Here is a 23,766-nt window from a genome sequence, read left to right on the forward strand (position 1 = left end):
CTTTTTCAGTCAGAGAGTTGTGAATCTGTGGAATTCTCTGCCTCAGAGGGCAGTGGAGGCCAATTCTCTGAATGCATTCAAGAGAGAGCTAGATAGAGCTCTTAAGGATAGCGGAGTCAGGGGGTATGGGGAGAAGGCAGGAACGGGGTGCTGATTGAGAATGATCAGCCATGATCACATTGAATGGCGGTGCGTACAGGCTCGAAGGGCCGAATGGCCTCCTCCTGCACCTATTGTCTATTGTCTCCCACCCAGTGGGCTCAGTGCATCCCACCCAGGCTGTCTGAGAGCTGCTGATGAGATGCTGGAGAGACTCAGCGGCACGGGGGGGAGCGGGTGAGGTTGTGGGTGGAAGACCCCCTTCCTGAGGGGGCTTCCGCTGGACCCCTAGCCCCCTCCCCACAAGGAGGTCTGACTCACTCACTCACCGACGGAGTAGGTGTTGGAGATTACCCCGGACGCCGCCACTCCACAGAGGAACCTCCAGAAGCAGAAGAAGGCGAAGGAGGAGGAGAACATACCACAGGTGCCCGAGGCAGCCAGCTGTAGACTTGACCACAGCAGCAACGAGCGACGACCAAACCTGCCAACAAAGACCAGTGGAGCAAGGAGCTGCACACAGAAACATAGACAATAGGTGCAGGAGGAGGCCATTCGGCCCTTCGAGCCTGTACGCACCGCCATTCAATGTGATCATGGCTGATCATTCTCAATCAGTACCCCGTTCCTGCCTTCTCCCCATACCCCCTGACTCCGCTATCCTTAAGAGTTCTATCCAGCTCTCTCTTGAATGCATTCAGAGAATTGGCCTCCACTGCCCTCTGAGGCGGAGAATTCCACAGATTTACAACTCGCTGACTGAAAAAGTTTTTCCTCATCTCAGTTCTAAATGGCCGACCCCTTATTCTTAAACTGTGTGGCCCCTGGTTCTGGACTCCCCCAACATTGGGAACATGTTTCCTGCCTCTAACGTGTCCCACCCTTTAATAATCTTATACGTTTCGATAAGATCTCCTCTCCTCCTTCTAAATTCCAGTGTATACAAGCCTAGTCGCTCCAGTCTTTCAACATATGACAGTCCCGCCATGGGGTGGGGTTGGGTGGGGGTGGGGTGGGTAGGGGTGGGTGGGGCTGGGTGGGGCTGGGTGGGGGTGGGGTGGGTGGGGGTGTGTGGGGGTGGGGTGGGTGGGGGCTGGGTGGGGGTGGGTGGGGGTGGATGGGGCTGGGTGGGGGTGGGTGGTGCTGGGTGGGGGTGGGGTGGGTGGGCGTGGGTGACGCTGGGTGGTGCTGGGTGGGGGTGGGTGGGGGTGGGTGGGGGTGGGTGGGGCTGGACTTACTTGTCGGAGAGCCTGCCCAGCACGATGGCACCAATCAGCAGTCCCGCCATGTAGATGGACTGGGCCACCCTCTTCAGAGACTTGTGTTCACACACCAGGTCCCACTGCAACACAAGGCAGAGGCTTCAGGCACAGAGACACGCGCTCTTGATCAGGCAGGAGAATGGGATGAGGAGGCACAGATCAGCCATGATTGAATGGCGGTGTAGACTCGATGGGCCGAATGGCCTTATTCTACTCCTATAAGTTGTGAACAAGCATGCAAGCCACCATCACTGAGGGAGTGGCTGCAGGGAGAGTATCAGTGGCTAGTTCATGATGTTCATAGGTTCTAGGAACAGAATCAGTCCATTCGGCCCATCGAGTCCACTCCGCCATTCAATCATGGCTGGTCTATCTCTCCCTCCTAACCCCATTCTCCTGCCTTCTCCCCATAACCCCTGACACCCGCACTGATCAACAATCTATCTATTCCTGGCTTAGGCACGTCGGCACAGCGGGTAGAGCTGCTGCCTCACGCCGCCAGAGACCCGGGTTCCATCCCGACCGCGGGCGCCATCTGTGCGGAGTTTGTACGTTCTCCCCGTGACCTGCGTGGGTTTTCTCCGGGCGCTCCGGTTTCCTTCAAGGACGTGCGGGTTTGTAGGTTAATTGGCTTCTGTAAATTGGCAGTTGTGTGTGTAGGATAGTGTTAAGCGCCTGTCCCACTTTAGGCGATTTAAAGGCGACTGCCGGTGACTAGGCTGTCGCCGACAGTCCGCCGGGGTGTCGCGGGCACGATCGTGAGGAGTCAATAGACAATAGACAATAGGTGCAGGAGGAGGCCATTCGGCCCTTCGAGCCTGTACGCACCGCCATTCAATGTGATCATGGCTGATCATTCTCAATCAGTACCCCGTTCCTGCCTTCTCCCCATACCCCCTGACTCCGCTATCCTTAAGAGCTCTATCCAGCTCTCTCTTGAATGTATTCATTGGCCTCCACTGCCTTCTGAGGCAGAGAATTCCACAGATTCACAACTCTCTGACTGAAAAAGTTTTTCCTCATCTCCGTTCTAAATGGCCTACCCCTTATTCATAAACTGTGTGGCCCCTGGTTCTGGACTCCCCCAACATTGGGAACTTGTTTCCTGCCTCTAACGTGTCCAACCCCTTAATAATCTTATACGTTTCGATAGGCTTGTATACACTGGAATTAGAAGGATGAGGGGGGATCTTATTGAAACATATAAGATAATTTGGGGATTGTCGTGGTCATTGTCGTGGTCATTGTCCTGGTCATTGTCCTGGTCATTGTCACGGTCATTGTCGTGGTCATTGTCCTGGTCATTGTCCTGGTCATTGTCGTGGTCATTGTCCTGGTCGTTGTCGTGGTCATTGTCGTGGTCATTGTCCTGGTCATTGTCCTGGTCATTGTCGTGGTCATTGTCGTGGTCATTGTCGTGGTCATTGTCGTGGTCATTGTCGTGGTCATTGTCGTGGTCATTGTCGTGGTCATTGTCGTGGTCATTGTCGTGGTCATTGTCGTGGTCATTGTCGTGGTCATTGTCGTGGTCATTGTCGTGGTCATTGTCGTGGTCATTGTCGAGATCATTGCCGTGGTCATTGTCGTGGTCATTGTCGCGGTCATTGTCGTGGTCATTGTCGAGATCATTGCCGTGGTCATTGTCATCGGGTAAAAGAACATTTTGCCGCTCTGCTACGACTTTGACAGTCGCCGGCAGTCGCCAAAACAAATCGCCTAAGTGGGACAGGCCCCTTCAGTGTGCGGGGATCGCTGGTCGGCGCGGACTCGGTGGGTCGAAGAACCTATTTCCGTGCTGTATCTCCAAACAAAATTAAACTAAGCTAAACTAAAGATAGACACAAAATGCTGGAGTAACTCAGCGGGTCGGGCAGCATCTTTGGAGAGAAGGAATGGGTCGAGACCCTTCTTCAGACAAAACTAAACTAAAGCTACACACGGACAGGATGGGACGTGGATGGAGTCTAGACAAGGTGACGGTGGACGGCGTCTAGACGTGGGTATGGACAGCGTCTAGACGTGGACGTGATGGGACGCAGACGATGTCTAGACGGACACGGTGACGGCAGATGGCGTCTAGACCTGGACACGGTGGGGCAGACGGCGTCTAGACAGACACGGCGTGACAGATGACATCTAGATGGACATGGTGACGGCAGATGGCGTCTAGATTTGGACACGGCGGGGCAGACGGCATCTAGACGGACACGGCGAGCCAGCCGGCATCAAGACGGACACGAGCGCCCCTACCTCGGTGACGATGGTGGAGGTGAACTGCGAGCGGTCGTACTCCCAGCCGTCGGTACACGGCTGCGTCTTGCCCTCGCTGCCGTTGCCCCGCGTGTCGTTGGGCCACAGGAGGCCCCACTGCGGCGCGGCGTAGAGGCGGCACTTGTCCTCGCGCCCCTGCCGGTCGACGGGTACCAGGAGGCGTACGAGGTCCCGGGGCAGGAGCCGCCCCGTGGCGTTGAGCGAGGCGGAGAGGTTGTGGGACGCGCTCAGGCGGCAGCGGTGGTCGGGTACGGCCGCTACAAAGTTCTGCAGCAGGTTGTGGCTGGCCATGAAGACCAGAGGGAAGGTCAGCAGCAAGACGTGGACCACCTGGTATCTCCCCAAGCCCCCAACCATCTCCAGCAGGTCTCCAAACGCCATGGTTGAGGAATGCTGTGCAGAGAAGGCTCACTGATAGAAGACTATTAATGAGGAGGTGGGTTAATGATACTGTATCCGTGATCACGTGGACCATTACCCATTAACTATGGAGTTACTCAGGCAGCATCTCTGCAGATAAGGAATGCCAGACCCTTCTTCAGACTGAGAATCGGGGCACCTTAACCTTCCCTCTCTCCTCGTCTCCCTCTCCCCTGATTCTCAGCCTGGTCTCGCCCCAAAACGTCACCCATTCCTTCCCTCCAGAGATGCTGCCCGTCCCGCTGAGTTACTCCAGCATTTTGCGTCTTTTTTCTGCGTAAACCAGCACCTGCAGTTCCTTCCTGCCCGTTATAGACAATAGACAATAGGTGCAGGAGGAGGCCATTCAGCCCTTCGAGCCAGCACCGCCATTCAATGCGATCATGGCTGATCACTCTCAATCAGTACCTTCTCCCCATACCCCCTCACTCCGCTATCCTTAAGAGCTCTATCTAGCTCTCTCTTGAAAGCATCCAACGAACTGGCCTCCACTGCCTTCTGAGGCAGAGAATTCCACACCTTCACCACTCTCTGACTGAAGTTATCCATTTAACCTCTGTCCCGAGTAGATGATGAACAAAATTATTTTTTGCTCTTCAGTACAACTCTTCAAATTGCACATCATGGGGTGTAACCAGAGTGTGAATAGATGGTTCACATGAATAGATGATGGTGTTGTTAGTAGATTGGGAACATGCCCATGAGAATCTATGGCATTAGCTGATATAGTTAATTAGAGATATTGATATTTTGTTGTAGATGGTTGAAGATGGTTTATCTTGTTGTTGTCTTAGCTAATATAAAATGGATGCTTATTTTCAGTAGAAAGCAGTAAGATGGATGCTTGTGGCAGAAATGTTATCATTGGGATGGAATCTTAAGAGTGATAGGGAGTAGACAGAGGGGTATAGGAGTTATTTGTTCTTTGTTCGGCACGGTGGCGCAGCGGTAGAGTTGCTGCCTTACAGCGAATGCAGCGCCGGAGACTCAGGTTCGATCCCGACTACGGGCGCCGTCTGTACGGAGTTTGTACGTTCTCCCCGTGACCCGCGTGGGTTTTCTCCGAGATCTTCGGTTTCCTCCCACACTCCAAAGACGTGCGGGTTTGTAGGTTAATTGACTGGGTAAAATGTAAAAATTGTCCCTAGTGGGTGTAGGATAGTGTTAGTGTGCGGGGATCGCTGGGCGGTGCGGACCCGGTGGGCCGAAGGGCCTGTTTCCGCTCTGTATCTCTAAATCTAAAATCTAAATCTAAATTACTCCCTTGTCTGATAGAAGGAATGGGTGGCGTTTCGGGTCGAGACCTTTCTTCAGTCCGAAGAAGGGTCTCGACCCGAAACGTCACCCATTCCTTCTCTCCTGAGATGCTGCCTGACCCGCTGAGTTACTCCAGCATTTGGTGAAATAAACACCTTGGATTTGTACTAGCATCTGCAGTTATTTTCTTCCACTACCCTTGTCTGATAGTGTTAGCTTGTGGACTAAAACAGTTAGAAGCAAGATCGTGCAGCTGCGAGATTGCTCGTACATAGTAGATTAAAAGTTTCTTTCTCTAAAACAACTCCTTCTATGGGTGCGTGTGAAAGTAGGAAAAGTTTCGAATCCACTCTGGGTAAATTGATGCATTTCCCCGAAAGCATGTGACTTGTATTAATGGGTTTGTTTTCTCTGTAATCATGGGAATTGTATTAGAATTGTAATTGGTCCTTAATTTTATCCGTTACACCCCCCTTTTTCCTTTCTGTACAAAACGTAAACAATCGTGGAAAAGTTGTTCTTTCCCTCTCCCCAGTTGAGATCTTTTCAGACACTAGTGTTGTGTCTGGAGATTCTCATGGGAAGAATCCCACTGTGGAATAAATCTGTTGTACGCATCCAGTATATGCATTTTATTCAGGCTGAAGGTAAAGAACTCGGATTATCACCCATAGAGATGTACAGCACAGAAACAGGCCCTTCGGCCCACCTTGCCCATGCTGCCCATGATGCTTAGGCGGTGGTGAATGACTTCAGTAAAATGTATGGACTTATAGACAATAGACAATAGACAATAGGTGCAGGAGTAGGCCATTCAGCCCTTCGAGCCAGCACCGCCATTCAATGCGATCATGGCTGATCACTCTCAATCAGTACCCCGTTCCTGCCTTCTCCCCATACCCCCTCACTCCGCTATCCTTAAGAGCTCTATCTAGCTCTCTCTTGAATGTATTCAGAGAATTGGCCTCCACTGCCCTCTGAGGCAGAGAATTCCACAGATTCACAACTCTCTGACTAAAAAAGTTTTTCCTCATCTCTGTTCTAAATGGCCTACCCCTTATTCTTAAACTGTGGCCCCTGGTTCTGGACTCCCCCAACACTGGGAACATGTTTCCTGCCTCTAACATGTCCAACCCCTTAATAATCTTATATGTTTCGATAAGATCCTCTCTCATCCTTCCAGTGTAATAAATAAATAAATAAATAAATTCCAGTGTATACAAGCCTAGTCGCTCCAGTCGTTCAACATATGATAGTCCCGCCATTCCGGGAATTAACATAGTGAACCTACGCTGCACGCCCTCAATAGCAAGAATATCCTTCCTCAAATTTGGAGACCAAAACTGCACACAGTACTCCAGGTGTGGTCTCACTAGGGCCCTGTACAACTGCACACAGTACTCCAGGTGTGGTCTCACCAGGGCCCTGTACAACTGCACACAGTACTCCAGGTGCGGTCTCACTAGGGCCCTGTACAACTGCACACAGTACTCCAGGTGCGGTCTCACCAGGGCCCGGTACAACTGCACACAGTACTCCAGGTGTGGTCTCACCAGGGCCCTGTACAACTGCACACAGTACTCCAGGTGCGGTCCCACTAGGGCCCTGTACAACTGCAGAAGGACCTCTTTTCTAGAAAAGAGAGGGATATGGGCCAAACGTAGGCAAATGTTTGTTGGTCTGTACGGACAGGTTGGGCCGAAGTGCCTTTTTCCGTGCTGTGTGACACTCTGACACCATGACCTGGACCGAGAGGCATTGAGGTGAGACAGCAAGTGTTATGGTTGAGAAAGACCGAGTCAGCAACGGCTGATGACTAATCCAGCAACTCTTCCCCTCCAATCTCGCCCCAGGGCAGAACCTGTTATTAAGGGTGGGGTTCGCGTGTTAAAACTCGCACACAAATGTGAATCAAAGTTAAAGTTATTTTTCTGCTCTGCACATTTCCCCCAACTCCACACTATTTCCGTATCCAAACGTTATTCCCTTCATCCTGTGTCTGTCCACTGTAATCGTGTGCTGTCTTACGTGTGTTGGATCTTATAGAAACTTTACAAAATTCTTAAGGGGTTGGACAGGCTAGATGCAGGAAGATTGTTCCCGATGTTGGGGAAGTCCAGAACAAGGGGTCACAGTTTAAGGATAAGGGGGAAGTCTTTTAGGACCGAGATGAGAACGTTTTTTTTCACACAGAGAGTGGTGAATCTGTGGAATTCTCTGCCACAGAAGGTAGTTGAGGCCAGTTCATTGGCTATATTTAAGAGGGAGTTAGATGTGGCCCTTGTGGCTAAAGGGATCAGGGGGTATGGAGAGAAGGCAGGTACGGGATACTGAGCTGGATGATCAGCCATGATCATATTGAATGGCGGTGCGTACAGGCTCGAAGGGCCGAATGGCCTACTCCTGCACCTATTAATCTTCTAAATTCCAGCGAGTACAAGCCGAGTCTATCCAGTCTTTCTTCATATGAAAGTCCTGCCATCCCAGGGATCAATCTGGTGAACCTTCTCTGTACTCCCTCTATGGCAAGAATGTCTTTCCTCAGATTAGGAGACCAAAACTGTACGCAATACTCCAGGTGTGGTCTCACCAATGCCCTGTACAACTGCAGCAGAACCTCCCTGCATTGTGAAATGCTGTAGTGTTTATGCTGACTCCTTGTGGCACAGGATGCAGACCTGACAGAGATGTGTAAAGTAACGAGGGGCAGGGTTAATAACCAACATCCTCTCCCCCGGTTGGCACGGGCAAGTTGTGCCGAAGGGCCTGTTTCTGTGCTATATAAATCTAAAGTGAATGCACGGTGGCGCAGCGGGTAGAACTGCTGCCTCACGGTGCCAGAGACCCGGGTTCCATCCCGACCATGGGCGCTGTCTGTCCGGAGTTTGCACGTTCTCCCCGTGACCTGCGTGGATTTTCGCCGGGTGCTCCGGTTTCCTCCCACACTCCAGAGACGTGTGGGTTTGTAGGTTAATCGGCCCTCTGTAAATTGTAACTTGTTCCCTAGTGTGTTAAGGGGTTGGACACGTTAGAGGCAGGAAACATGTTCCCAATGTTGCGGGAGTCCAGAACAAGGGGCCACAGTTTAAGAATAAGGGGTCGGCCATTTAGAACGGAGATGAGGAAAAACGTTTTCAGTCAGAGAGTTGTGAATCTGTGGAATTCTCTGCCTCAGAAGGCAGTGGAGGCCAATTCTCTGGATGCTTTCAAGGGAGAGCTAGATAGAGCTCTTAAGGATAGCGGAGTCAGGGGGTATGGGGAGAGGGCAGGAACGGGGTACTGATTGAGAATGATCAGCCATGATCACAATGAATGGCGGTGCGTACAGGCTCGAAGGGCCGAATGGCCTCCTCCTGCACCTATTGTCTATTGTCTAGTGTGTGTAGGATGGGGCTAGTGTACGGGGTGATCGCTGGTGGGCATGGACTCGGTGGGCCGAAGGGCCTGTTTCCGCGCTGTAACTTAGCTGTCGCCCTGTGCACTTGTCGAGGAATTTCTAATCCTTATTCTATACGTTATTCAAAGGCTTGCGGGCTAAACGCAAACCGCAGGATGAGTTCCGGTGGGTAATCTTGGTCAGGAGAGTTGGTCTAAAGTCAAGTCCGAAGAGGCGGAGAAAATGTGTTCAGGATGACTGTGTTATTTGGACCGTCAGTGAGCTGTGACACCCAATGCTACGGTTGAAGAAGGTTAGGTCAGGCACGACCGATGGCTAATCCAGCAACTCCCCGGTCCCTCCTTGCTCACGGGACAACTTTTTCCATTCAGGAGAGAGGTCAACTCTTAGTTTTGTGTAGGAAGGAACTGCAGAAGCTGGTTTAAATCGAAGATAGACACAAAATGCTGGAGTAACTCAGCGGGACAGGGGTATGGGGAGAAGGTAGGAACGGGGTACTGATTGTGAATGATCAGCCATGATCACATTGAATGGCGGCGCTGGATCGAAGGGCCAAATGGCCTCCTCCTGAACCTATTGTCTATAGGAGCAAAGAGGTCCTTCTTGGGAGCAAAGAGGTTCTTCTTTAGGAGCAAAGAGGTCCTTCTGCAGTTGTACAGGGCCCCAGTGAGACCGCATCTGGAGTACTGTGTGCAATTTTGGTCTCCAAATTTGAGGAAGGATATTCTTGCGATTGAGGGTGTGCAGCGTAGGTTCACTAGGTTAATTCCCGGAATGGCGGGACTGTCGTATGTTGAAAGACTGGAGCGACTAGGCTTGTATACACTGGAATTTAGAAGGATGAGAGGAGATCTTATCGAAACGTATAAGATTATTAAGGGGTTGGACACGTTAGAGGCAGGAAACATGTTCCCTATGTTGGGGGAGTCCAGAACAAGGGGCCACAGTTTAAGAATAAGGGGTCGGCCATTTAGAACGGAGAAGAGGAAAAACCTTTTCAATCAGAGAGTTGTGAATCTGTGGAATTCTCTGCCTCAGAGGGCAGTGGAGGCCAATGCTCTGAATGCATTCAAGAGAGAGCTGGATAGAGCTCTTAAGGATAGCGGAGTCAGGGGGTATGGGGAGAAGGCAGGAACGGGGTACTGATTGAGAATGATCAGCCGTGATCACATTGAATGGCGGTGCTGCCTCGAAGGGCCGAATGGCCTCCTCCTGCACCTATTGTCTATTGTCTATTGAGAGAAGGAATGGGTGACGTTTCGGGTCGAGACCCTCCTTCAGACTGACTTTTAGCTCGTTTTGTTTTAGAGATACAGCGCGGAAACAGGCCCTTCGGCCCACCGAGCCCGTGCCGACCAGCGATCCCCACACACTAACACCACCCTACACACACCAGGGGCAATGTTACATTTACACCAAGCCAATTAACCTACAAACCCGCACGTCTTTGGAGTGTGGGAGGAAACCGGAGCGCCCGGAGAAAACCTGAGCTGTAACAGGGAGAACGTACAAACTCTGTACAGACAAGCACTCGTGGTTGGGATGGAACCCGGGTCTCTGGCGCCGTGAGGCAGCAGCTCTACCCGCTGTGCATGTTAAAAATCGTGAACAAATTTGAATAAGTACATCAGAATTAGGCATATCTTTCAATTTGTACTTCCGACATCCCCTTGTTAATCTCATGTTCAACCATGCTTTGGAAAGTTCCCACTTGTCGTTTATTCATTGGTTTACAGAAATCTTTGTGGACATTGTACGGACTTCAGAGGCGGGTACAGATGCGTGAACAATTACAACGTTTATAAGACTGATATACAGACTGATATACAGCAAACCCTCATTATTATAGACCTCTAGATAACAGATTTCAGTGATAACGGACTGTCTATTTAAGAAGATGGACACAAAATGTTTAAGAATAAGGGGTCGGCCATTTAGAACAGAGATGAGGAAAAACTTTTTCAGTCAGAGAGTTGTGAATCTGTGGAATTCTCTGCCTCAGAGGGCAGTGGAGGCCAATTCTCTGAATACATTCAAGAGAGAGCTAGATAGAGCTCTTAAGGATAGCGGAGTCAGGGGGTATGGGGAGAAGGCTGGAACGGGGTACTGATTGAGAATGGTCAGCCGTGATCACATTGAATGGTGGTGCGTACAGGCTCAAAGGGCCGAATGGCCTCCTCCTGCACCTATTGTCTATTGTCTATTGTCTAAAATGCTGGAGTAACTCAGCGGGTCAGGCAGCATCTCCGGAGAGAAGGAATGGGTGACGTTTCGGGTCGAGAGCCTTCTTCGGACAGTCTTGCCCTGAAACATCACCCATTCCTTCTCTCCACAAATGCTGCCTGACCCGCTGAGTTACTCCAGCACTCTGTGAAACGTCACCTCAGCGGGTCAGGCAGCATCTGTGGAGAACATGGATAGGTGACGTTTCACAGAGTGCTGGAGTAACTCAGCGGGTCAGGCAGCATCTGTGGAGAACATGGATAGGTGACGTTTCACAGAGTGCTGGAGTAACTCAGCGGGTCAGGCAGCATCTGTGGAGAACACGGATAGGTGACGTTTCACAGAGTGCTGGAGTAACTCAGCGGGTCGGGCAGCATCTGTGGAGGGTTGGAATGGGTGACGTTTCACTTCGTTGTTTCAGGGAGAGGTTTACATGTACAGCGCGGAAACAGGCCCTTCGGCCCACCGAGTCCGCGCCGACCAGCGATCCCCGCACACTAACACCACACCCACACACCCACTAGGGGCAAGTTACATTTACACCAAAGCCAATTAACCTACAAACCCGCACGTCTTTGGAGTGTGGGAGGAAACCGGAGAAAACTCACACAGGTCACGGGGAGAACGTGCAAACTCCATACAGACAGCACCGTATAGTCGGGATGGAACCCGGGTCTCCGGTGCTGTGAGGCAGCAGCTCTACCCGCTGCGCCACCGGTGTTTGGACCGAACCCCTTGCTTGGTTATAACAGACAGTCGGCAATAATGGACTCCATTTGTTCAGTGCGGGTGTCGGGGGTTGTGGGGAGAAGGCAGGAGAATGGGGTTAGGAGGGAGAGATAGATCAGCCGTGATTGAATGGGGGAGTAGACTGGATGGGCCGAATGGCCTAATTCTGCTCCTATCACCTCTGACCCCCTCCCTGCTGCAGTCCAAAGAGGGTTTAGAGTGTGAATAGGTGGAGGAGTAGAGGCCATTCGGCCCATTCCGTCGTTGGACAAGATCGCGCCCAGTGCGGGTTTGATTCGGCGCACGGACTGGGCGGCAAGCCAATGCTCCCTGGTGGTTACACGGTCTGCGTCATCAGAGACACGCGGGCCTCTTGCAGGGGAACCTCCTCCTTGTCCGAGGCCTTGTCCTTTGCCAGCGCTCTCTTCCCCCTGCACGGGCAAAATCCACAACATTAGCGGCCGTTAGAGGCCGTCCCAAGTCCAGAGCGCACCTCCGCTCCGTTTAGTTCAACTCCCACTCCCGCACTGACCTCCCTGTCCTGGGCCTCTTCCACTGTCAGGGCGAGGCCCAGCCCAAACTGGAGGAACAGCGCCTCATATTTCGCTTGGGCAGTTTCCTTCGCTCGGTCCGCCTTAACCAACCTGATCTCCCGGTGGCTCAGCACTTCAGCTCCCCCTCCCACTCTCGCACCGACCTCCCTGTCCTGAGCCTCTTCCACTGTCAGGGCGAGGCCCAGCCCAAACTGGAGGAACAGCACCTCATATTTCGCTTAGGTAGCTTACACCCCAGCGGTATGAACATTGACATCTCTAACTTCAAGTAGCCCTTGCATTCCCCCTCTTTCCCCGTCCCTCTCTCTCTCCCCCATCCCTCTCTCTCTACCCCGTCTCTCTCTCTCTCTCTACACCGTCTCTCTCTCTCTACCCTGTTCCTCTCTCTCTACCCCGTCTCCCTCTCTCTACCCCGTCTCTCTCTCTCTCCCCCGTCTCTCTCTCCCCCCGTCTCCCTCTCTCTACCCCGTCTCTCTCTCTCTACCCCGTCCCTCTCTCTCTCTCTCTCTACCCCGTCTCTCTCTCTCTCCCCCGTCTCTCTCTCTCTACCCCGTCTCTCTCTCTCTACCCCGTCTCTCTCTCTCTACCCCGTCTCTCTCTCTCTCTACCCCGTCCTTCTCTCTCTACCCCGTCCTTCTCTCTCTACCCCGTCTCTCTCTCTCTACCCCGTCTCTCTCTCTCTCTCTACCCCGTCTCTCTCTCTCTCTCTACCCCGTCTCCCTCTCTCTACCCCGTCTCTCTCTCTCTCTCTACCCCATCTCTCTCTCTCTACCCCGTCTCTCTCTCTACCCCGTCTCTCTCTCTCTACCCCGTCTCTCTCTCTCTCTACCCCGTCCTTCTCTCTCTACCCCGTCCTTCTCTCTCTACCCGTCTCTCTCTCTCTACCCCGTCTCTCTCTCTCTCTCTACCCCGTCTCCCTCTCTCTACCCCGTCTCTCTCTCTCTCTCTACCCCATCTCTCTCTCTCTACCCCGTCTCTCTCTCTACCCCGTCTCTCTCTCTCTACCCCGTCTCTCTCTCTCTACCCCGTCTCTCTCTCTCTACCCCGTCTCTCTCTCTACCCCGTCTCTCTCTCTACCCCGTCTCTCTCTCTCTACCCCGTCTCTCTCTCTACCCCGTCCCTCTCTCTACCCCGTCTCTCTCTCTACCCCGTCTCTCTCTCTCTCTCTACCCCGTCTCTCTCTCTACCCCGTCTCTCTCTCTACCCCGTCTCTCTCTCTCTACCCCGTCTCTCTCTCTCTACCCCGTCTCTCTCTCTACCCCGTCTCTCTCTAGTTGGTGAGCTTTAGTGTCCACAGTTGGGGAGAGTTGTCGAGGATATCCTGATGAAAATGCGTTCGCTGGTGCATCTGTAGAAGTTGGTTAATTGGCTGGGCAAATGTAAAAACTGTCCCTACTGTGTGTAGGATCGTGTTAATGTGCGGGGATCGCTGGGCGGCACGGACCCGGTGGGCCGAAGGGCCTGTTTCTGCACTGTATCTCTAAATCTAATCCTGGGGAGACCACATCTGGAGTAGTGTGTACAGTTTTGGTCTCCTAATTTGAGGAAGGACATCCTTGTAATTGAGGCAGTGCAGCGTAGGTTCACAAGATTGATCCCCAGGATGGCGGGACTGTCATACGAGGAAAGATTGAAAAGACTGGGCTTGTGTTCACTGGAGTTTAGAAGGATGAGAGGGGGATCTTATAGAAACGTATCAAATTATAAAATGACTGGACAAGCTAGATGCAGGAAAAATGTTCCCAATGTTGGGCGAGTCCAGAACCAGGGGCCACACAGTCTCAGAATAAAGGGGAGGCCATTTAAAACTGAGGTGAGAAGGAACTTTTTCACCCAGAGAGTTGTGAATCTGTGGAATTCTCCGCCACAGAGGGCAGTGGAGGCCAATTCACTGGATGGGTTTAAGAGAGAGTTAGATAGAGCTCTAGGGGCGAGTGGAATCAAGGGGTATGGGGAGAAGGCAGGCACGGGTTACTGATTGTGGATGATCAGCCATGATCACAATGAATGGCGGTGCTGGCTCGAAGGGCCGAATGGCCTCCTCCTGCACCTGTTGTCTATGTTTCTATGTAGTCGGGGATATCAATAGACAATAGACAATAGGTGCAGGAGGAGGCCATTCGGCCCTTCGAGCCAGCACTGCCATTCAATGTGATCATGGCTGATCATTCTCAATCAGTACCCCGTTCCTGCCTTCTCCCCATACCCCCTGACTCCGCTATCCTTAAGAGCTCTATCTAGCTCTCTCTTGAATGCATTCAGAGAATCGGCCTCCACTGCCTTCTGAGGCAGAGAATTCCACAGATTCACAACTCTCTGACTGAAAAAGTTTTTCCTCATCTCCGTTCTAAATGGCCGACCCCTTATTCTTAAACTGTGGCCCCTGTTTCTGGACTCCCCCAACATTGGGAACATGTTTCCTGCCTCTAACGTGTCCAACCCCTTAATAATCTTATACGTTTCGATAAGATCCCCTCTCATCCTTCTAAATTCCAGTGTATACAAGCCCAGTCGCTCCAGTCTTTCAACGTACGACAGTCCCGCCATTCCGGGAATTAACCTGGTGAACCTACGCTGCACGTCCCTCACACAGTGCGGAAACACAATCGCTTCGGCCCACCGATGAAAATGCTTTCTCTGGTGCATCTGTAGGAGTTGGGGAGAGGGATGGTGCGAATGCCTTTGTGATACAGACCTTTTCTCCACGTCTTCGATGGTCTCGGGCAGGGGAATGTTGAGAGTTTCCGGGAGGAAGGCAGCCGTGATCCCCGCGGCCACAGCTAAGCCTCCGTAGCAGGTGTGCGGCAGAATGGCGATGTAATCCCCACTCATCCTGATGATGGGTGCCATCATTGACCCAAAGCGTGCCATGGTGCTCACCATCCCCATGCCCGTCTGCCTGAGAGAGAGAGAGAGAGAGAGAGAGAGAACATTTAGCTCAGTGACAGAGTAACTCAGCGGGTCAGGCAGCATCTGTGGAGAACATGGATAGGTGACGTTTCACAGAGTGCTGGAGTAACTCAGCGGGTCATATGAAGGAAGACTGGATAGACTGGGCTTGTACTCGCTGGAATTTAGAAGACTGAGGGGGGATCTTAGAGAAACATATAAAATTCTTAAGGGGTTGGACAGGCTAGATGCGGGAAGATTGTTCCCGATGTTGGGGGAGTCCAGAACAAGGGGTCACAGCTTAAGGATAAGGGGGAAGTCTTTTAGGACCGAGATGAGAAAACATTTCTTCACACAGAGAGTGGTGAATCTGTGGAATTCTCTGCCACAGAAGGTAGTTGAGGCCAGTTCATTGGCTATATTTAAGAGGGAGTTGGATGTGGCCCTTGTGGCTAAAGGGATCAGGGGGTATGGAGAGAAGGCAGGTACGGGATACTGAGCTGGATGATCAGCCATGATCATATTGAATGGCGGTGCGTACAGGCTCGAAGGGCCGAATGGCCTACTCCTGCACCTATTTTCTCTGTTTCTATGTTTCTATGTCAGGCAGCATCTGTGGAGAACATGGATAGGTGACGTTTCACAGAGTGCTGGAGTAACTCAGCGGGTCGGGCAGCATCTGTGGAGGGAAGGAATGGGTGACGTTTCGGGTCGAGACCCTTCTTCAGACTTGACCCGACTCGAAACGTCACCAATTCCTTCTCTGCAGAAATGCAGCCTGACCCACTGAGTTACTCCAGCATTTTGTGTCTATCTTCAGTTTAAACCAGCACTTGCAGTTCCTTCCCACAGAGGTCCTAAGTAGCGGAGACAGTAAGACTGGGATGGGGAGGGATGCAGAGAGAGGGAAAGCTAGGGTAAGTTTCTGGAACCTCAGCGTTTCTTACACTAAACTATGCTCTTATCGAATGATACTTGAGCAGGCTGGGACTCTACTCCCTGGAGCACAGGAGGATGAGGGGTGATCTTGTAGCGGTGTATAAAATCATTAGAGGAATAGATGGGGTAGAGTCTCTTGCCCAGAGTAGGGGAATCGAGGACCAGAGGACACAGGTTCAAGGTGAAGGGGAAAAGATTTAATAAGAACCTGAAGGGTATCTTTTTCACACAAAGGTGCGGGGATCGCTGGTCGACGGGGTCTCGGTGGGGAAGGGATTGTGTTTCTGCGCTGTATCTCTGAATTAAACTAGTGTGTGAACAGGCGTCGCTGGTCGGAACGGACTCGATGGGCCGAAGGGCCTGTTTCCGCGCTGTATTTCTAAACTAAACTCGTGTGAGCGGGCGATCGCTGGTCGGCACGGACTCGGTGGGAAGGGATTGTGTTTCCGCGCTGTGTCTCCAAACTAAACTAAACTAAATAAAAGCTCTGTAGTAAAAAACCAGAGAGGACGAGAGTTTGGGGCCTGTTTCAAGATGGCCGACTTTTGCCTCCTGTTTCCGCGCTGTGTCTCCAAACTAAACTAGTGTATGAACGGGCGTCGCTGGTCGGAACGGACTCGATGGGCCGAAGGGCCTGTTTCCGCGCTGTATTTCTAAACTAAACTCGTCTGTGAACGGGCGATCGCTGGTCGGTGGGGTCTCGATGGGCCGAAGGGCCTGTTTCCGCGCTGTGTCTCCAAACTAAACTAAACTAAATAAAAGCTCTGTAGTAAAAAACCAGAGAGGACGAGAGTTTGGGGCCTGTTTCAAGATGGCCGACTTTTGCCTCCTGTTTCCGCGCTGTGTCTCTAAACTAAGCTAGTGTATGAACGGGCGGTCGCTGGTCAGCACGGACTCGGTGGGCCGAAGGGCCTGTTTCCGCGCTATATCTCTAAACTAAACCAAACTAAACTTTGAGCTGAGAGTCGTAGTTGAGGTGCGGGGGACACTCACCTTACCACGGTGGGGTAGAGTTCACCTGAGTACAGGTAGCAGCAACTGAAGGCCGCGGACAGGAAGGCTTTGCCAAAGGCAGCCAGTGACGTCCGTACTGTCTGCATCTCTACAGGACAAACAGGAGACGGCAAACGTCACCGTGAGACATCACCCCGCGGTAGAGTTCCTACGGTCATGATAGGAGCAGAATCAGGCCACTCGGCCCATCGAGTCCACTCTGCCATTCAATCGCGGCTGACCTATCTCTCCCTCCCAACCCCATTCTCCTGCCTTCTCCCCATAACCCCTGACACCCGCACTGATCAAGAAATATCTCTGCCTTAAATACACCCACTGACTTGTGGCCTCCACAGCCGTCTGTGGCAAAGAATCCACAGATTCACCACCTCTGGCTGAAGAAATTCCTCCTCATCTCCTTCCAAAAAGAACGCCCTTTAATTCTGAGGCTGTGCCCTCTGGTCCTAGACTCTCCCACTAGTGGGAACATCCTCTCCACATCCACTCTATCCAGGCCGCTCACTATTTGGGTGAGACTCAGTGTTGGGCCATTGGCTCAGTGAGACGGGTGTCAGGGGTTACGGGAGAAGGCAGGAGAATGGGGTTAGGAGGGAGAGATAGATCAGCCGTGATTGAATGGCGGAGGGGACTCGATGGGCCGAACGGCCTGATTTTGTTCCTATCACTTATGAACATGAATAAAACAGTAGTTCAGTTCATTGTCCCGTGTACCGAGGTACAGTGAGAAGCTTTCGTGTTGCGCGCTAATCGGTCGGCGGAAAGACAACACACGATTACAATGGAGCCGTCCACAGTGAACAGATACAGGGTCAAGGGAGTAACGTTCAGTGCGAGGTAAAGTCCGATCAAGGATAGTCCGAGGGTCTCCAACGAGGGAGACGGGAGGTCAGGACCGCTCTCTAGTTGGTGAGAGGACGGTTCAGTTGCCTGATAACAGCCGGGAAGAAACTGCCCCCGAATCTGGAGGTCTGCGTCTCCACACTTCTGTACCTCTTGCCCCGATGGAGAGGGGAGGAGAAGGGGTGATGAGGGGGGGGGGGGGGAGGGGAGGGGAGAGGGGAGGGGGGAGCCAAGGGGAAGGGAAGGAGTGACTGGGGAGGAGAGAGGGGAGGAGAGAGGGGAGGAGAGAGGGGAGGAGAGAGGGGAGGGGAGAGGGGAGGAGAGAGGGGAGGAGAGAGGGGAGGGGAGAGGGGAGGAGAGAGGTGAGAGGAGAGAGGGGAGGGGAGAGGGGAGGAGAGAGGGGAGGGGAGGGGAGAGGGGAGGGGAGAGGGGAGGAGAGAGGGGAGGGGAGAGGGGAGGAGAGAGGGGAGGAGAGAGGTGAGAGGAGAGAGGGAGGAGAGAGGGAGGAGAGAGGGAGGAGAGGTGAGGAGAGAGGGGAGGGGAGAGGGGAGGAGAGAGGGGAGGAGAGAGGGGAGGGGAGGGGAGGGGAGAGGGGAGGGGAGAGGGGAGGGGAGGGGAGAGGGGAGGGGAGAGGGGAGGAGAGGTGAGGAGAGAGGGGAGGAGAGAGGGGAGGAGAGAGGGGAGGAGAGAGGGGAGGAGAGAGGGGAGGAGAGAGGGGAGGGGAGAGGGGAGGAGAGGTGAGGGGAGAGGGGAGGAGAGAGGGGAGGAGAGAGGGGAGGAGAGGTGAGGAGAGAGGGGAGGGGAGAGGGGAGGAGAGAGGGGAGGAGAGAGGGGAGGGGAGAGGGGAGGAGAGAGGGGAGGGGAGAGGGGAGGGGAGAGGGGAGGGGAGGGGAGAGGGAGGGGAGAGGGGAGGGGAGGGGAGAGGGGAGGAGAGGTGAGGGGAGAGGGGAGGAGAGAGGGGAGGAGAGAGGGGAGGGGAGAGGGGAGGAGAGAGGGGAGGGGAGAGGGGAGGGGAGAGGGGAGGAGAGGAGAGAGGGGAGAGGAGAGAGGGGAGGGGAGGGGAGAGGGGAGGAGAGAGGGGAGGGGAGGAGAGAGGGGAGGGAGAGGGGAGGGGAGAGGGGAGGAGAGGAGAGAGGGGAGAGGAGAGAGGGGAGAGGAGAGAGGGGAGGGGAGAGGGGAGGGGAGGGGAGAGGGGAGAGGAGAGAGGGGAGGAGAGAGGGGAGGAGAGAGGTGAGGAGAGAGGGGAGGGGAGAGGGGAGGAGAGAGGGGAGGGGAGGGGAGGAGAGAGGGGAGGAGAGAGGGGAGGAGAGAGGGGAGGAGAGGGGAGGGGAGAGGGGAGGAGAGAGGGGAGGAGAGAGGGGAGGGGAGGGGAGAGGGGAGAGGAGAGAGGGGAGGAGGGAGTGGCCGGGGTGAGACTGTGGAATTCTCTGCCACAGAGGGCAGTGGAGGCCAATTCACTGGATGGATTCAAGAGAGAGTTAGATAGAGCTCTAGGGACTATCGGAATCAAGGGGTATGGGGAGAAGGCAGGCACGGGTTACTGATTGTGGATGATCAGCCATGATCACAATGAATGGTGGTGCGTACAGGCTCGAAGGGCTGAATGGCCTCCTCCTGCACCTATTGTCTATGTGTCTATGAGACTTGGTCCTTGATGCTGGTCCTGGCCTTGCCCCACGCGTGACCCTTGCCCGCCAACCCATGGCCCACCTCTGGGGATGAAGGCATTGACCAGGAGGGTGCTGCCAGCCAGGATGAGCGAGGAGCTCTGGGTAAACCTCCTGCCCACCAGGCTCAGCGTCAAGAAGGCAACGACCTTTGCTGGCAGGTCCACCGCTCCAAAGATGAGCTGAATCAGGTAGATGTTCACGCCGAACCCCTGCAGGTCAATGGCCAGCCCGTAGTAGGCAAAGCTGGTGGAGAACCTGCCGGGCAAGGCAAAGGTGAGATCGCACTGTGCAGGAGGGGGTGTAGATGCTGTGTTTACAGCACAAGGTGGAGAGAAAAAAGTCGGCACGAGCTCGGTGGGATGGGACTAGGGTGGTGTCAGTGTGCGGGATTGCCGGTCGGCGTGGGCTCGGTGGGATGGATGGTGGGCTCGGTGGGATGGGACTAGGTGGTGTTGGTGTGCGGGGATTGCCGGTCGGCGTGGGCTCGGTGGGATGGGATGGTGGGCTCGGTGGGATGGGACTAGGGTGGTGTTGGTGTGCGGGGATTGCCGGTCGGCGTGGGCTCGGTGGATGGGATGGTGGGCTCGGTGGGATGGGATCGCTGGTTGGTGCGGGCTTGGTGGGATGGGACTAGGGTGGTGTCAGTGTGCGGGGATTGCCGGTCGGCGTGGGCTCGGTGGGATGGGATGGTGGGCTCGGTGGGATGGGACTAGGGTGGTGTTGGTGTGCGGGGATTGCCGGTCGGCGTGGGCTCGGTGGGATGGGATGGTGGGCTCGGTGGGATGGGATCGCTGGTTGGTGCGGGCTTGGTGGGATGGGACTAGGGTGGTGTCAGTGTGCGGGGATTGCCGGTCGGCGTGGGCTCGGTGGGATGGGATGGTGGGCTCGGTGGGATGGGACTAGGGTGGTGTTGGTGTGCGGGGATTGCCGGTCGGCGTGGGCTCGGTGGGATGGGACTAGGGTGGTGTTGGTGTGCGGGGATTGCCGGTCGGCGTGGGCTCGGTGGGATGGGACTAGGGTGGTGTCAGTGTGCGGGGATTGCCGGTCGGCGTGGGCTCGGTGGGATGGGATCGCTGGTCGGTGTGGGCTCGGTGGGATGGGACTAGGGTAGTGTGGGTGTGTGGGGATTGCCGGTCGGCGTGGGCTCGGTGGGATGGGATGGTGGGCTCGGTGGGATGGGATCGCTGGTCGGTGTGGGCTCGGTGGGATGGGGCTAGGGTAGTGTGGGTGTGTGGGGATTGCCGGTCGGCGTGGGCTCGGTGGGATGGGATGGTGGGCTCGGTGGGATGGGATGGGGTGGTGTCAGTGTGCGGGGATTGCCGGTCGGCGTGGGCTCTGTGGGATGGGATGGTGGGCTCGGTGGGATGGGATGGGTGGTGTCAGTGTGCGGGGATTGCCGGTCGGCGTGGGCTCGGTGGGATGGGACTAGGGGAGTGTTAGTGTGTGGGGATTGCTGGTCGGCGTGGGCTCGGTGGGATGGGATGGTGGGCTCGGTGGGATGGGATGGGGTGGTGTCAGTGTGCGGGGATTGCCGGTCGGCGTGGGCTCGGTGGGATGGGACTAGGGGAGTGTTAGTGTGTGGGGATTGCTGGTCGGCGTGGGCTCGGTGGGATGGGATGGTGGGCTCGGTGGGATGGGATGGTGGGCTCGGTGGGATGGGATGGTGGGCTCGGTGGGATGGGATCGCTGGTCGGCGTGGGCTCGGTGGGATGGGATGGTGGGCTCGGTGGGTTGGGATCGCTGGTGGGCGTGGGCTCGGTGGGATGGGATGGTGGGCTCGGTGGGATGGGATCGCTGGTGGGCGTGGGCTCGGTGGGATGGGACTAGGGTGGTGTTGGTTGTTGTGATACTGCAAGGACTGCTTTGTTGTATCACAAGGACTACTTTGTTTGCCTGTGTAGTAACGTGTATATAAGGTAATGATGTGATTGGGCGGTCACTCTTGTTCCATCCAGGTGGCCTTGGAATAAACAGCCTGGAGTTGAGCTCCAGCATTGTAACCTGTTACACACGTGGACTTGTGGTCAGTCCAGGGTCTCAACAACAGATACCGGACCACCAAGTACAACATTGGTGTGCGGGGATCACTGGTGGCTACGGGCACGGTGGGATGGGATGGGGTGGTGTTAGTGTGTGGGGGTCGCTGGGCTCAGGGAACGGGGGTGGTGTGGGTGTGGGTGTGGGTGTGCGGGGGTCCCTGGGGTGGGGACGGGGTGGTGTGGGTGTGTGGGGGTCGCTGGGCTCAGGGAACAGGGTGGTGTGGGTGTGCGGGGGTCACTGGGCTCGGGGGACGGGGTGGTGTGGGTGTGGGTGTGGGTGTGTGGGGGTCCCTGGGGTGGGACGGGGTGGTGTGGGTGTGGGTGTGGGTGTGCGGGGGTCCCTGGGGTGGGACGGGGTGGTGTGGGTGTGGGTGTGGGTGTGTGGGGGTCCCTGGGGTGGGACGGGGTGGTGTGGGTGTGGGTGTGGTTGTGCGGGGGTCGCTGGGCTCGGGGGGCCGCAGGGCCATGTTTCGGCGCTGGACCCCTCGGGTAGACGCAACTTACCAGACCACCATGGTGCAGCAGGCAATCCTACGCATGACTGGGGTCCGGAACAGGTCGACCACCCGCTGCTTCTGGGCATCTGCCTGGTCGTTGTCCATGCTCGCGTTGAGTATCTGTGGAGCACACGCGGTGCACACGCCACCGTCACCCGTGATCACCGCCATCAATGCCAGCATCGTTCGCCCGCCCGCCCGCCCCTCCGCGCCCTCCAACACAAGCAACGAGCCCGCGCTCCCCACAACAACCCGACATTCATCGTGTAGGAAGCAACTGCAGGCCCAACATAGACACAGAGTGCTGGAGTATCTCAGCGGGTCAGGCAGCATCTGTGGAGAACATGGATAGGTGACGTTTCACAGAGTGCTGGAGTAACTCAGCGGGTCAGGCAGCATCTCTGGAGAACTGACATGTGAAGAAAGAATGGATCGAGTGGGTTTATATTGAGAGGGGATCTTATAGAAACATGTAACATTCTTTAGGGATTGGACAGGCTAGATGCAGGAAACATTATCCCAATGTTGGGGGAGTCCAGAACCAGGGGCCACACAGTTTTAAGAATAAGGGGTCGGCCATTTAGGACTGAGACGAAGAAAAACATTTTCACCCAGAGGGTTGTGAATCTGTGGGATTCTCTGCCTCAGAAGGCAGTGGAGGCCAATTCTCTGAATGCATTCATGAGAGAGCTGGATAGAGCTCTTAAGGATAGCGGAGTCAGGGGGTATGGGGAGAAGGCAGGAACGGGGTACTGATTGAGAATGATCAGCCATGATCACATGAATGGCGGTGCGTACAGCCTCGAAGGGCCGAATGACCTCCTCCTGCACCTGTTGTCTGTGTTTCTAGAACATGGATTAGATGGGGTGGATTAGATGTCTCTGTCTGTGTGTGGCTCTGTGACTTGGTGATGCTACCTGCCAGTCTCCTGCGTGGAGCACCAGCTTGGGGGCAGAAGGTTTTTTGGAAGATTGCTTACTTCGACGGTGAGCTTGTCGGCTTCTGCCGCCTTGCCGTTCATTCTGGCCACCCTCTTCAGCTGCTTGAGGGCAACGTCAGTCTTACCGTTCACGATTAGCCAGCGGGCAGACTCGGCAAACCACCTACAGAGGCAAGAGCAAGAAAAATAACTCTGACAACACAAGGACCTGCAGCTAGTCACAGACTGCTGGAGTAACTCAGCGGGTCAGGCAGCATCTGTGGAGAACGTGGATAGGTGACGTTTCACAGAGTGCTGGAGTAACTCAGCGGGTCAGGCAGCATCTGTGGAGAACATGGATAGGTGACGTTTCACAGGAGGAGGGGAGAGGAGGAGAGGGCAGGAGGTGAGGAAGGGGGAGGGGAGAGGGGGAGGGGTGGGGTGGGGAGGGGAGAGGAGGGGTGGGGAGAGGAGGGAGGGGAGGGGATGGGAGGGGAGAGAGGAGAGGGGAGGGGAGAGGAGAGGAGGAGGGGAGAGGAGGAGAGGAGCGGAGGGGATGGGAGGAGAGGGGTGGGGAGGGGGGTGGAGGGGAGGGGAGGGGAGGGGAGAGGGGAGAGGGGAGAGGAACAGAGGGAAGGGGGGTGAGGGGAGGGGAGGGAGGGTGACGTTACCAAGCATAAAGGAAGAAGACGAAGAAAGGCAGAGAGATGGTGAGCTGCAACCAGCGCCAGTCCTGGACGGCGTAC

General features: G+C 54.7%; 1 protein-coding gene across 1 annotated transcript in view; it reads right to left on the bottom strand.

Moving 5' to 3' along the window:
• Positions 1-23,766, bottom strand: part of LOC144609622 (uncharacterized) — a 48,578-nt gene that overhangs the window by 17,431 nt on the left and 7,381 nt on the right. The window contains exons 4-14 of the mRNA XM_078428119.1: positions 23,692-23,766; positions 23,081-23,204; positions 22,108-22,220; positions 19,605-19,819; positions 17,034-17,142; positions 14,893-15,111; positions 12,000-12,089; positions 10,364-10,466; positions 3,612-4,025; positions 1,338-1,441; positions 429-583 (exon numbers count right to left, since the gene is read on the bottom strand). The exon at positions 23,692-23,766 is cut by the window's right edge and continues 94 nt beyond it. Of these exons, the coding sequence (XP_078284245.1) occupies positions 429-583; positions 1,338-1,441; positions 3,612-4,025; positions 10,364-10,466; positions 12,000-12,089; positions 14,893-15,111; positions 17,034-17,142; positions 19,605-19,819; positions 22,108-22,220; positions 23,081-23,204; positions 23,692-23,766 (1,721 nt within the window). The remainder of the gene's footprint in view (positions 1-428; positions 584-1,337; positions 1,442-3,611; positions 4,026-10,363; positions 10,467-11,999; positions 12,090-14,892; positions 15,112-17,033; positions 17,143-19,604; positions 19,820-22,107; positions 22,221-23,080; positions 23,205-23,691) is intronic.

Source organism: Rhinoraja longicauda, chromosome 34 (assembly GCF_053455715.1).
Source record: "Rhinoraja longicauda isolate Sanriku21f chromosome 34, sRhiLon1.1, whole genome shotgun sequence".
Taxonomy (NCBI): Eukaryota; Metazoa; Chordata; class Chondrichthyes; order Rajiformes; family Arhynchobatidae; genus Rhinoraja; species Rhinoraja longicauda.